The following is a 14,151-nucleotide window of genomic DNA, read 5'->3' as shown; positions in this document are numbered from 1 at the left end:
CCTGATCACGGGGTCAGCTGGTCTCTGCATTGCAAGGACACAGAAAAGTTAGGTGTTTTTAAACCCCTGCCTCAGCACCATCTGCCTCCGGCAGGTTTAATTATTGCTTGACAGTCCTCCTGATCATGTCAGTAAACAGTGACGGGAGGTTAAGAAAAAGCATGAAGAAAAAGCATGAAGATACCCCGTCTGAGCCCCCGCTCCAAATGCTAGGTCTTCACATATGGAACAAGATAATTTTGTTTTGTTTTCTTTTTTTTTTTTTTCTTCTCAAAGATGCTACAACAGCCTGAAAGTTACTGTTGTGGTGTGCCTCAAGAAGGTTGACTACAGTTGAAATTGTTCCATGAGCCTCAGATAACACACCAGGGTAGAAAGAGGCAGACACATACACCTTGGGGCTTCCTGATGTCCACAGTCTCACCTCTGTTAGCTGGAGTAGGTGGCAGGTGGGATTCTCTCCTCCCTCTTGTCCACTGCTTGGTTGTCTCTCCTTCAAGAGCCAGCTGTGCCCTCCCCCCGCCCCCCCTCCCCACTAATGCTAGTCCTGTCAATGAATGACCAGACTCCTACAGTTCAGCCTCCTGCCGGCCCTGGGTAAGGGAGAGAGGGCACAAAATAAAAGCCACTGGGCCAGAACAGAGCTTGTCCATTTTGCAGAGGACTTTCTTTTTGAATTTTTCTCCAACCTATCCCATCTGGAATTTAGGCCAGACTCGGGGGCTTCCTGCTCCTTCCTTCACTGAGGCAGAGTGTCTGCCAGTCCTTTCCTGCAGGTTAAAGAGGCCCAGGCTAGCTGAGCTGAGCTCCCACGGGGCCTCCCAGCGGTCTCCTGGGGCGAGAGCAGGCTTTGCAAGGTAGGTCCACTGTCAGCTTGGATTTCGGGGTGGGGGTTGACTTGGCGAATGGCTTCACCATTGGTTTATAGACCGCTCGCCTCCTTTCTTCCTCACTCTCGCTCCCCAGCCAACTTGGTGTCTTTCTGCCCTGCCTCCAGCTGTCTGTAACCCGACAGGTCTGTGATGGAGGTGAAGCTATGGATGGGGACGACTCCACTCAGCTTTCCGAGGTCGTGTCCTTTGAACCACACTTTAACATGCCTTCTTGTTAAATTCTGAAGCCTGGCGTGCAATTATTAATTCTACCTACAGCTCTGTATGATGGGGCTTGGAATAGGAAAGGGGAGGGGATGACAAAGGAAAGACCTGGGTGCCCTCAGTAGATGTTCTGAAAGAGACGTCGAGAATCTGGGGTAGGACTGCGGTAGGGCTCATTGGGAGTCAGTGGAAGATTCAAACATCTTGGGTAGGAGTGGGTCGTGAAGAAGAGCCTCGAGGCCCAGAGTGGAGGGTGGTCTCCGAGGGTCGGAAGGGGAGGGCAGGGGGAGAGGGTGTGTGCGGTGGTGGCCGCGGTGGTGGAGGAGAGCCCAGCTGTACAGATGAACAAAGCGAGCGCTGTGCAGGCGGGGGAGGTGCTGCTGTGGGAAAGGCTGGGTGGGGGCCTTGGGCTCCAGCCCCACAAGGGCGTCTTCTCTAGCTGGCCAGGCGGACAGGACGGGATGGGGGCGGGGACTCGCGGGAGGGGGGCGGGACAGGCTCCCTCTCCTCCTACTCAGCTGGCTCCTGTGGAAAAGCAACAGTGTCCTCCTCGCCAGCCTGAGGCCGCCGCGGCCCAGCCGGGCAAAGGGACCGGTGTCCCCCCAACTCCCCACAAGGTAAGCGTGCCCCTCCCACTACGCGCCTTGGGGCTCCACTCGCCGTATATGGCTGGGTTTGCAGAAGGGACAGTCCCCGGGACCAGAGAGATCAGTTCTGGCCCAGAGAGCTGGGTAGAAGGGTGAAAGAGGGGCCGTGCCAGGTGAGTGCGTCGGCGGAAGGGGCTATGCGGGCGGCTCTCCGAACTATTTGCTTTTTGCCCTCCCGAGTCGTTGCCAGCGCCACCGCCAGAGGGGGCCCTGGTACCCTGCGGAGGTCACCCCCACCCCCCCAGCTTGCGGGATCTCGAGTCTCCTGTGGGCACCCCGACGGCCAGTGTCCCACACTCGCCGAGCCTCGGGTGGAGTACGCGCGCGTGTACTTGCCTACAGCATCCCACAAGGCCCCACTCCACAACTGGAGGACCATTGGAAGGGGGATCCCCTGGGCGTCTCCACTCTTGTCCCAGGGCCAGCTTCCTGGATGGACTCAAAAGATGTGGAGTCCCGCTCTGAGGAGTGGGAGTCAGGGAGGGGTCCTGGGGTTTCCACATCTAGGGTCTTCTGGGCACTCCTCCAGGACCCCCGTGTCTTTGAGGGTCCCCGGAGTGTCCAAGGGCGACCTGGGATGACTGAGCCTCAGGCTCTCGCTCCGCCTCCGCGGTCTGGATCCAAATGCGGCGCGGAGTTCCCCCACAGAGGCCGAGCCCCGTCATCCGGCTCCCCCGGGACGGGGAAGCGCGGGCAGGCGGCTGGGTGGGGCCGCGGGGAGCGGGGTTGCCCAGGCGCCGCGAACGCTTCCGCCCAGGCCAGCGCAGCGGGGACTTGGCCCGCGACCGCGCGGCCCGGTGGGGGACCCAGGGAGCCCGGGTGGGGCTGCATTCTGGGCCCGTTAGCTCAGCGGTCCCGGAGACTCCGGGGGGACTGACTCATCACACTTTGGGCTCACCCCCACAGCGGCCACACAAACAAGACTGGCCACTAACTCGAGCATCCGCTCGAGGGCTCCCACGCACAGCATCCCACGCCTCACCTCCGTGCACCCGCAAGACACGTTACACACCGACAGCTCAGTGTCACACCACCGGTGTCCATACACTTCACACTTCGCAACTCCACGCGCGGGCAAGCTTTGCCCGAGCAGGCGGCTCCACTCACACGCAACCTCCCGCGGACACGCACGTCCTTCCACACACCAGCCCCCTTCCTGCAGCTGCGAGGCCACCCCCTTTCCCTGCCATGCAAACAAGCGACTTCTTCTCCAGCCCTGCTGAAGAAAGGCCGCTTGTCCCCGGACCGGGCGGGCGGGGCAGCCGCAGCAGGCAACCCAACACTGCAGCCTTGTCCCACCCGGTGGCCCCGGGAGGGGCAGGCCTCTGGTGTGCGGAGATGCACGAAGCCTGCGGGTTTTGGAGAAGTGCACCTTTCCAGCATCTCTCCCCAATACCCGCCACCCCAACTACTCTTTCTTCCTAGCTGTCTTCTCTGTCCTGGGTTGTCCACGTCTCTCCCGCTTTTGGGGCTCCCTCTTTTCCCTCCTGACCCACGGTTTCCCCCTCCAAGATGATCTGAAGCGCATAGTTCTTCCTCTGCCACCTCTTCCATGGGGGACGATATCCTTAGTCGCACTCGCGCACTCAGGCGCGTGCTTCTGGAAGTCCCTAAGGCTCCCCCTGGGGGACCACAGTCTCCTCTGAGCTCACTGCCTCGTCCCCAGCATTGCTGTCATTTTTTGAGACAAGGTCTCATGTAGCCCCGGCCTTGGCTTGGCCTTGAATGCCTGATATTCCTGTAGCCACATCCGGAGTAGTGGGAACTGGGTTTACAGGCATGCACACCACACCCAGCTCTCCTAGCCAGCATTCGTTATTCCTCATCTCCGGGCTCTTGATTCCACACTCCAAATCCCTGCGCCTCTTCGCTTCCACAGATCGCCTTTTCTCTCTGCCTATTTTTCTTATTTCTAATTTTTTCTTTACACGCCTGGTCGGTGGACACTCTCGCTCCGCCTCTCCTAGGTAACCTGCCCGCCCAGCCTCAGTTTCCTTCCTGTCCGGACTCCTTCCTCTGCCGGTGACCCTTCCTCGAGGGCGGATGTGAGCAGGGAAGACAAAAGTCACTGTGACCGGAAAGGCCTTGGCTTACAGCTGTGCATTGCCCATTGCGATCCACTGGCTGGCCCTGTGGGACCCTGGTGAGAGCCGGGGGCTGGCCTTTGGCTCCTAGGCTGGCTTTGGACCTTTCATCTTGGGCTTCGGGAGCCCAGGGCCTTCTTTCACTGCCTGCTGGTTCGAGAGCTGGTTGACTCTCCCCAGGACTCCCAGGACCTGCAGACAGGTGTCAGTGTTGTAGGCTCTTGGCACATTGAGGATGGGGCTGGGGTTACCTGTGGGAGTCCCCCCCATACCTGATACTCTAGGGCATCATTCCCTAAATTCATAATGTTCACACAGCAAGACCCCTGCCACCTTATTGGCTAGGAGGCACTTGGGCATTTGTATCTGGGTGCAGGAGGGTTCCAGGGAGCCAGGCCCGCTCCTCAGCGGTGGAAGCTGTACCACAAAGGCCTTTTGGGGGGCACCTGGGCACAGCTGAGTTCCTGAGCAGTGCCCTACAGAGTGGGTAATTACAGCCCCAGATACAGATAGCCTCCCGGTGGGACTATAGAGAGCCAGCCAGTGGAGGGCCTCGGGACAGTACTGCTTCTCCAAGGGAATAGGGTCAGAGAAGAGGGTGCCTGGGCCCTAGTGAGATAGATCCCTGTGTTAAAGTGTCTTCTGAGCCTGGGTCAGGTTGGTCTGGTGTCTTTTTTCCTCTGCCATGAGTGGGTTAGGTTTCTGAGCTGAGGCCATAGCCTCTCACCTTCCAATTGCTGTGTGGTTTCTTATCTTCTCTCTACACCTCTCCTTATCTCTCCCTCTCACCTCACCTTCTTATTTATGCCCTTCTGACTCGCCTAGAACTCTTGTTCGCTCACTAACCCACTCCCTTTACAGTCTGTATCTCCACTTGAATTTATTCCGTGGAAGTGTGTGCTTCACAGGGTGATAGACAAATACCGCAGTGTGGCAGATGAGGAGACTGAGGCCCAGACCTGAGTGCCTGCCAGAGCTGATCATAGCTGCGACTTTTAGATTGCTTGGTGGTTCATGCAGTGTGATTTCGTGTACTGCCTGGGTCTTCAGATAGTCTTTCATTTTTAAAACAACTTAGATTTGTATTTATGTATATGGTGCTTTGCTTGCATGTATACCCTGTGCTCCGGGTATGTGTCTGGAGCCCACGGAGCCCAGAAGAGGGCGTGGGATCCCTGGAACTGGAGGTACCAACAATTGTGATCCACCATTGTGGATGCTGGGAACAGAACTCCAATCTTTTGGGAAAGCAACAAGTCCTCTTAACCCAAGAGTTATTTCCCCAGCTCCCAATCTCTCTCTTCACAGGTTTCTTGAGGAATAATCTATATCACATAAAATCAACCCAACTTAAGTGTGAAATTATTTTTAGCATATTTACAGAGCTACGCAACCATCATTGGATCTTAATTTTAGAACATTCCTATTGCAGGAAGATGGCTTAGCTGATCAAACGTGAAGACCTGAGCTCAAGTGCCCAGCACCAGTGTCTGTAACTCCAGAGCTGGGGGTGGGGAGGAGGCAGGAGGATTGCTGGGTTTTTTTTCACCACCAGCCTAGTTCAGTGAGATACCCTGACTCAAGGCAATAACTCGGAGAGAGACCCAGCAGGGACCTGACATCTTCCTCTGGCCTCTGCACACGTGTTCCTAGACACACATGTGCACACATCACACCCCCACTCACACACAAAAGAACATTTCTGTTGCACACAGCGCCTCAAGAATCTTGTGCCTATTCAGTTTATCTCTGTTCTGCTCCTAGCCCCAGGCAAGCACTGTTCTAGACAAGCCCTGTTCTGGCTAATTTTTCTTTAATTATTATTATTCTGCTTTTATAGAAGATTGACTCAAATGAGAAGAGTTTACTGACTTAACCCAGTCCAGGCCTGGCGGCTCCCCTGCCTGTAAACCCAGCAATTGAGAGGGGAAAAACAGGAGTTCTAAACCAGCCTGGCTCCGTAGTAAATCCTAGGACAACTACAGACAGAGACCCTGTCTCAAAAAAACAGCAACGAAACCCACCGGGGTCCTGGGGTTATAGCTCATTTGGCAGAATGTTTGCCAAGCATACAAAAAGCCCTGGAGATGGCTGGTGGTGGCACAGGCCTTTAATCTTAAAGAAAGAGAAAAGGAGAGAGACGGACAAACCTATAGCACTCTGTCTTTAGAACGCTCCCTGCAGCCAGTGCTTCTGGAGAGCAGCTTGGCCCGTGTGGGCCTTTGTGTGTGTTAGTGACCTCTGTCTTCCCTCTTCCCAGGCAGTCCTGGGGTGGGTCCCAGGCACTGTTCCTGCCTCTTTTCTGCCAACTTGGGTGGAAATGGTGACAGAGATGAAGAAGGCCAGGCCAGGAAGGGTGGAAGTGGGAAGGGTAAATTTAGTAACTCCATGGCTGAGGGCCTGAGAGATCCACTCTCAGGAGCAGACACTCCTTGGAATGTCGGCTCCTGTCTTGACTTCCTTTGCAAGCCACCTGTCTGGTAGCTGGGGGAGAGAGTGGAAGGAAACCCTGATGGGGTGGCAGCATGTTCATACACAAAGGTCACATACCAAAATCATAAACCTGGGACCGAGGAGTGGGGAGTGTGGTGGTCAATGGCAGAGACTTCAAAGTTACACGGCTCTCAGTAGGTGCCATTCCCAGAGTGCTTTGCACGAGGTGCAGCCTAGCATACTACTTGGTCTTCAAATACTTTATAAAAATGTAACTGACAGATCTATCGAGGTGTAATAGATAGGCAGGGGATTCAAGTCTGGGTTCTGGACTTTGCCAGTGAAGAGCCCAGAGTCTTCGACACCTGGTACTGAGATTTCATAGCTGATTATATGAAGAGAGGTAGCTTTCTCATACAGACATGACAGGAATGTCTGGGTTTCTCCTCTCTGTCTCCTTTAAGAAAACATCCTATTAAGACCCTTGGGGAAAAAGACAAAGGGAGAGGAGGACAAGGAAAGGTTGGGGAGGGGTGGCGCTCAGATCAGCCCTGATACCCACCTGGCTGGTCTCCCGCTATCAGTGTCCTTGGAGGGGCTCCCTTGGACTTTGTTCTTCTCTTGGTAGGCCCTGCCTGCTCGGTTTAAGGCTCCAGATGGCTGGGGGATAGGATGTCCTCTGCGGCTAAGTCCTGGGATCTGGGAAGTGTAGAGCAAGAAAACGCAGAAACATGGGCTACAGCTATGGGGCTGTTTGTGCTTGTGGCGGCAAGGATCAGGACTGGCCTGGTGTAGTGTCCGTGTGCTGTAGCTGGGAACTGAATGGAGGCAGAGGATGTCTTCCCTCGGTTCCCTCCTCCCCCAAGCTCCTTAGCTTTTCTCCACCTTTCCTCTATGTGTGTGTACTGGGGATAACAGTGGCTGCTGCTGGCTTTGCCCCGAGAACCCTGCCACAAGAACAACCCATTTTGGGGGGCTGGAGAGATAGCTCAGAGGTTAAGAGCTGACTGTTCCTCCAGAGGACCTGGGTTCAATTCCCAGCCCCCACATGGCAGCTCAAAACTGTCTGTAACTCTCATTCCAGGGGATAACACTCACGGCAAAACACCAACGAAAAAAATTAATTAAAAAAAAAAAAGAAGCCGGGCGTTGGTGGCGCACGCCTTTAATCCCAGCACTTGGGAGGCAGAGTCAGGCGGATCTCTGTGAGTTCGAGGCCAGCCTGGGCTACCAAGTGAGCTCCAGGAAAGGCGCAAAGCTACACAGAGAAACCCTGTCTCTAAAAACCAAAAAAAAAAATAAAAAAAAAAAAGTTAAAGAACCCATTTCTCTCCTTTTTCATCCCTTACCTTCCCGCTTACCTGCTTTTTACTGTGTTCCCAGGAGCTCTAGAAGACCAGGACCATGGACACTCTCGGCAGGAACCAGCTAGGCCCTGCAGGCAAGACCGAGGCTGTGGTGCAGGTACATGGGCTGGGGCCATAGGCTAAGAGGGCTCCTGGTGCCGGCGGTGGTGGCACACGCCTTTAGTCCCAGCACTTGGGAGGCAAAGCCAGATGGATCTCTGTAAGTTCGACGCCAGCCTGGTCTACAGAGTGAGATCCAGGACAGGCACCAAAACTACACAGAGAAACCCTGTCTCAAAAAACCAAAAAAAAAAAAAAAAAAAAAAAAAAAAGAGGGCTCCTGGTGAGGGTGGGTTCAGATCTTTTCTTTTCTTTTCTTTTTGTTTTTAAAGATTTATTTATTTATTTTGTATACTGTGTTCTGTCTGCATGCCAGATCTCATTACAGATGGTTGTGAGCCACCCCAGGACCTCTGGAAGAGCAGCCAGTGCTCCTAACCACTGAGCCATCTCTCCAGCCCCCAGATCTTTTCTTTTTTAAGTTTTATTTTTATTTTGAATTATGTTTATGTGTGAGTACATGCATGTGAAGTGCAGGTACCCAAGGAGGGCAGGGGACTCGAATACCTCTGGGGCTGGAATGACAGGAACCTTCTGATGTGCGTGCTGCGAACTGAACTTGGGTCTTCTGCAAGAGTAGCACACACTTAAACCACTGCATCATTTCTCCAGCCTTGGGTTCATCTCTTTTACCCATCGGTCGTCTAAGTCCACGGATGAGGGCAGCAGTATTTTGCCTGCCGCCCATCCCTAATTGCAAACCTCTTACCAGCTCAGTGTTGATCCGCGTCAGGTTAATTGGTTCAGCCCGAAACACCTCTGTGAAAGTCTGAAATCGGTTTACAGAGTCTCTCTGGCAGGATCACTCTCCTGGTTCATGCCGCCATCCTCCCTTGTAGTTCAGTTTAGCCAGCCACAGCCCTATGGGTATCCAGGACAAGCCTTCTAGGAGCTACACTGGCCCTCCCCTACTGAGTCCCTCCTACCAGCTACAGTGCCCCCTCCTTGTTTCTGTTTTCATAAACAAAGGGGGCAGTTGAGCCTAGGCTTGAGAATAAATCCAGTGGGACGAGCTCGTGGCCCAGATTCGGATGTAATTAGAACTTAGTGCAGTAACGCTCGGCGTAAGATTTTTGTGCTGACTTTCACCCACCTCAAGAGTCTTTCGGAGCAGGCCAGGGGCTGGAGTGTGGGTAGGTGGAACTGGGAGCAGAGTGCTCAGGTCCTGGCCTGGAGTCTCTAAGCCTCACCTTCCACCCACTTTACCTGCAGAAAGGTCCACTGGACCTGATTGAGACAGGCAAAGGACTCAAGGTGCAGACGGACAAACCTCATCTGGTGAGCCTGGGCAGCGGCAGACTCAGCACAGCCATCACCCTCCTGCCGCTGGAGGAAGGTAAGCTAAGAGCTGGCAGGGCATGGCGTCTGCCCTCTCCATCACGGAAGGCATTCCTGCCCCGGAGGCTGTACGTGGGGGGGCCCTTCTGCCGTGTGCGAGCCAAGCTTGCCTTGTCTCTGCCTCCTTGACTGTCTGCCGCCTTTGGCAGGTAAACTGGTTTTTAGTAACCTGTGGGGGTCAAGAAGTGAGCCGCCACCCCTGGCCTTGCTCCAGGATGATGTCTGGCATGGGAGACAACTATGTGGAACATGAGAAAATGGGAACCGAGGGCACACATCCTAAGAGGAGGCCCTGGCACGGCTTTTGCCTGCCCTTCTCCCTTCCTGGCTGCACCTGTTGCCTGGGTGATGCTGCATTCTCCACATTCTCCAAATGCCAGTCCCGGGGGCTCTACCAGGGAAGGATGGAGGGGAGAGGCGACACTGGAGAGGGAGAGAGAGAGAGAGAGAGAGAGAGAGAGAGAGAGAGAGAGAGAGAACAGGAGAGAGGAAGGGAGAGAGGAGGCAGCTGGTAACAGAAGGACTAGAGAGAGAAGGGGGCATTTCTAAGAAGACAGGAGAGTAGGAAAGAGGAGAAAAAGGGAGACAGGGCAACAGATGGAGGTTCCCCTTCTCTGCTGCTGGGCTGTCTGAGTTCTCTGGCCCCTCTCTGGATCATCCCACCCAGACACAGAGTTTTCACACTTGGGAGAGTTTCTACCACTTACTGGCTCCAGCGAGGACATACTGGGGACAGCCAGACTCAACAGGCCAGAGTCTCAACACAAGTAGGAGATAGAAATACATTTCCACAGGGGCCCCATTGCCGTCTCCTTGACTTCTCAGCCTGAGTGACCATTCTGACTCCATTCGTGTCTCCAGGGAGGACAGTGATTGGCTCCGCGGCCAGGGATATCTCGCTGCAGGGTCCAGGCCTGGCTCCAGAGCACTGCTACATCGAGAATCTGAGGGGTACTCTCACCCTCTACCCTTGCGGCAACGTCTGCACTATCGATGGCCTCCCTGTTCGGCAGCCTACCCGGCTCACTCAGGGTAAGGTTTGATCTCGCCACACCAACAGGGGGTCTCTGCTCCATAGCTTGTGCATGTTAGGTAAGGGGCGGAGCCTGCTGCAGTGGTCCCTACGTGAGCTGGATGACTAGCTGTACTCGGGTTCAGTGTCGATGTCGGAGGTCTTGAAGCGCACCCCACCCCACCCCACCCCACCCCAGCATCCAGACTCTCCTAGACCTCTTTTATTCCCCCCTCCCCACTCTGCACACACCGCATGGAGAGAAGAGGTTTTTAATTCCTGCTGTCGGGAGGCGCCTGGGTATGGGAATTGTAGGGAAGGAGCGGTGGAGCAGCAGTGAGGAAGGACCAGAGGTGTCCTGTGATGTCAAGAGGAAGTTGTTTTGAGATGCCTTAGAGGATGAAATCCCCCGAGGGGGTGGGGCAAGGGCAGACTCCGGTGGAAAAATCTGAGTGAGGACGTGCCTGTTCCTGCCGCACAGTAGCTTGGGGTCATGGCTGTGGCTGCTCCTTTGTTTCCTAAGGCACCTGGCTGCTCTGTTGGGAAGGGAGGCCCTGGTGTGTAAAGTCCCCTCATTACCATGGTTCCTAGGCAGGTAAGGGCCGGCTAGGCAGTACTTTGAATAGGCCAGATATATTCTCCTTGGAAATAGGCTCTAAGCATCATTAGGTCATTTGCGAGTCGTATTTTATTTATTTGTTTATTTATTTTTGGTTTTTCGAGACAGGGTTTCTCTGTGTCGTCCTGGCTGCCCTAGAACTCACTCTGTAGCCCAGGCTGGCCTCAAACTCACAGAGATCCACCAGCCCCTGCCTCCCGAGTGCTGGGATTAAAGGTGTGATCTACCACACCCAGCCATTTGTGAGCCTTTTTATGAAGGGACTTCGATGTGTGTGATGGCACACAGCTCTAATCCCAGCACTCCGGCGGCAGAAGCAGGAGGATCTCTGTGAATCAGGTTCATATTAGAAAGAATGGAGGCTTGGGCTTGATCAGTGCCTGGCTCTAAGCAGAAGCCCATTGGCTAGAAGCCCTTTACAGGGGAAACCCCACCCACTCCACTGTTCCCCAAGCTCCGTGGGGGTCTTCAGTGCCACTTTCTTCACCTCTGGCATAGGAATTACCAGGCCCCACTCACCCCTTCTGCTCCCAGGGTATGGATGGCAGATCTTGGATAACATGTTTCCTGGAGGCCAGTCCTCCAGTGGCTGGGGCCATAGCTGTCTTCTGCTGGGGTTCAGGGTCTCTCACACTGAGTGAGAGGAGTCCTCACAAGCTGCAGCTTTGGCTGTGAAGCTCTCCCGTCCCTGGCAGTCCTGTTCAGGGTCAGGGAGAGCATCTGGTCCAGGATTCAGGGATATGTCAGTGAGACACGAAGCATCAAAGGAAGGAAGAAACCGGGCAAATTCTGAGACCTCCTGGCCCCTGTCTTACATCCCCCAAGGCCACCATTTCCCTGGAGTAAAAGCATTCTTGCCCTATGGATAGTGAATGGGGTGGACGCATTAATGCCGTGGTCCATCTTCCTAGGGCATCATTTAGCTCTTGGGAAGAGAGGAGGGTCTAAGGCCACGGTGGGATTCTTAAGCATTTCCTGTGGCCCTAGTGACCCCACTTTCCTGAGGCCAGCAGCCCATCTTGCCAAGTATGTACCCTCCTACTCTCTCCTGACCCTAAACTCCCTTTGCCCCCCCACCCCCCCACCCCAGTCTTCTTGTCTGGGCTCGCCTGTTTCTGAAGCTTGGCAGGGTAGGCGGAGACACAAAGGAATGGGTGTTCTTCCTAGCCCCCCGCTCCCCTTGGCTTCGAGGAGCTGAGGGTTTCCTTGTCTCATCGCTGGAGCAAGGCACCAAGCCCAGCCCTGCCTGGCCCCAGTCCGGACATTCTTGGGAGTGCGTTTCCTTGGTTACTGGGTGGTGCGGGGGTGCATGTGCTATCTCTGTGTGTCTGGGTAACTGGACTGTGTTTATGTATCTCCGGATGTGTTTGTGTCTCTGGGCCCGTGTATTTTGGTGTTTATTTGTGTCTTTCCTTGTGTTTACAGACCAGTGTATTCAGATGGGGGGTGGGTGAACTCAGAACTGACGGCACTGAAATGTCTATGTGTGTATTTCTGTGTTGTCCTATGAGAACTCCGTGGCATGTCATGTGTACAAGAGGATCACAAGAGGACTGGGAGTGTAGCTCAGTGGTAGAGCACGTATCTAGCAGCACAAGGTTCAGCATGTACACACACATGTGCGCGCACACACACACACACACACACACACACACACACACACACTTTTTTCCGGGCATATTGTCTGTCTACTCTGGCCTTATACGGGGGATCTTCTTTGAGAGGTAAAAGGACATCATGGGAATAACAAGAAGCCTTCTTTGGTTGGGCCGGGCCCTAGAAGAAGCATCATTCTGGGCACTATGCCCAGCCATAGGCAGCTTGGAATGGCGCGCTTCAGGGCAAGCAGAGATGGTAGTGACAGGCTCTTCTAGTCAGGAGTATGCTTGGTCCAGGGGAGGGGGAGGGGACCAGAAAACAGATGGCAACCTTTAGCCTAGAGAAATGAACATGTGAGGGAGCCACCCCTGTACCCAGGCATCTTGGCACGTTCCATGCTGCCCTCTTCTCTACAGAGCAAGGGGTGGAGCTGGGAGAGGGACCAAGGAAATGAGGTGGAGGCATCTCAGTCTGGGGTCTAGGCTGCTCCACCCTAGGACCACAGCTCCAAACCACATGAAAGATTTGGGAGGGGAGTAAGGAAGAGAGACTCCAGAGAGCCACACAGCTCAGGGCCTGGGCTGTCTAGACAGTAGGTTCCCCAATCAACAACCAGCAGGAGCTGCCACTGTCTTAAATCCCCCATTGGTGGGAAGGAGCTCCGGGATAGCCAGGATTCCTGGGGTGCCCGCTGCCATCCTGTGATCCAGGGCTTCGGGCTCACCCTCTTCCTCCCGGTTGGTTATGTTATTCCTTCCGTGAACTGGGCAGGGAGCCTCCGAGCTCTCTGTTAGGACTGATAACGATCTTTACTAGGGAAACTCAAGGGAAGGAGGGCAGGCGTGAAGGTTGGGAGCTCCCGGCTTCTTGTTCCTGCCCTCTGCACCGGTTTCTCCCTGGCCGCCTAGCCCTGGCTGCCTGGGTCGGTCCAGCTGGCCATCACAGTTTCCAGACGGGTGACTCACTCTTCCTGGGGAGTCTTTGTTTCTGACGCCTCCCTTCGTTTTACGTTTGACCCTACATGGTTCTTCTTTTTTTTTTTTTTTTCTTCAGAAGGGAAATAAGTTTCCTGTGTACCTGTGAGTGTGTTGGTGTGTGTTTGCACGTGGGCATGTATAGTATGCCAGTGAGTGAGCGGGTGCAACAGTGACCTATTGAACAAGAATGGAAAATTCTCTCATTATGTCTCTAAGGAAGCTGGCTTTTTATTTCAGAGTCCCCCCAGGGGCTGATTTGAAAGGCTAGCTCTGCTCAAATAAGTCTAAAACTAAGAGGGGAGAGGGCTGGGGACGTGGAAATGTGACAATAACTGTGTGTGACAGAGCGTGTATAATGTGGGTGTTTGACTCAGTGTGCGCCTGGCTGAGGGGGTATCAGTGTGACTGGGCAGTGTTGGTGTGTATTGGAGAGGACAGTTGGAACTCCCCGGGCTGCTCAGCACACAGTGTGTCTGAGTTGTCTTGTGAGGGTCTGGCGCACAGAACCAGGTCTCTAGGTTAAAAGCAACTCCCTGGGGCCCCAGCTAGGTGGTGTGTACCAGTCTGGTTCATAATGTTTGTTTGCTTGACCGTGGGGGCTCCAGACAGCAAGGGTCTTTAAATTAATATGTATATATATATCATTTTATGTATATGAATGTTTTGCCTATATGTATGTCTGTATAACATGTGTGCCTCGTGTCCACAGAATGCCCAGAAGAGGGAGGTGGATCCCCTGGAGCTAGAGTTACAGTTATAAAGTGCCGTGTGGGTGCTGGGAATTGAACCCAGGTCCTCTAGGAGAACAGCCAGTGCTTCTAAACACTGAACCATCTTTTCAGCCTCAGAAAGGCCTGTCCCCCCGCCCTGGTTTTTCGA

At 54.2% G+C, this 14,151-nt stretch overlaps 1 protein-coding gene across 31 annotated transcripts in view; it reads left to right on the top strand.

The window, feature by feature from the left end:
• The first annotated feature begins 1,588 nt into the window (after window positions 1-1,588).
• Window positions 1,589-14,151, top strand: part of Phldb1 (pleckstrin homology like domain family B member 1) — a 47,930-nt gene continuing 35,367 nt past the window's right edge. For 29 of the 31 annotated variants that reach the window (XM_042280793.2, XM_076576132.1, XM_076576130.1 and 26 more), the window contains exons 1-4: window positions 1,589-1,714; window positions 7,645-7,725; window positions 8,940-9,063; window positions 9,927-10,097. In XM_042280793.2, coding sequence (XP_042136727.2) covers window positions 7,666-7,725; window positions 8,940-9,063; window positions 9,927-10,097 — 355 coding nt within the window. In that variant the 5' untranslated portion in view covers window positions 1,589-1,714; window positions 7,645-7,665. Of the gene's footprint in view, window positions 1,715-3,049; window positions 3,888-7,644; window positions 7,726-8,939; window positions 9,064-9,926; window positions 10,098-14,151 lie in introns of those variants that run through there. The other 2 variants (XM_076576124.1, XM_076576105.1) reach the window with 2 other exon arrangements.

The sequence above is a fragment of the Peromyscus maniculatus genome, chromosome 7 (assembly GCF_049852395.1).
Source record: "Peromyscus maniculatus bairdii isolate BWxNUB_F1_BW_parent chromosome 7, HU_Pman_BW_mat_3.1, whole genome shotgun sequence".
Lineage (NCBI taxonomy): Eukaryota > Metazoa > Chordata > Mammalia > Rodentia > Cricetidae > Peromyscus > Peromyscus maniculatus.
Note: the sequence above shows the minus strand (reverse complement) of the source record. Positions and strands in the feature narration are given on the sequence as shown.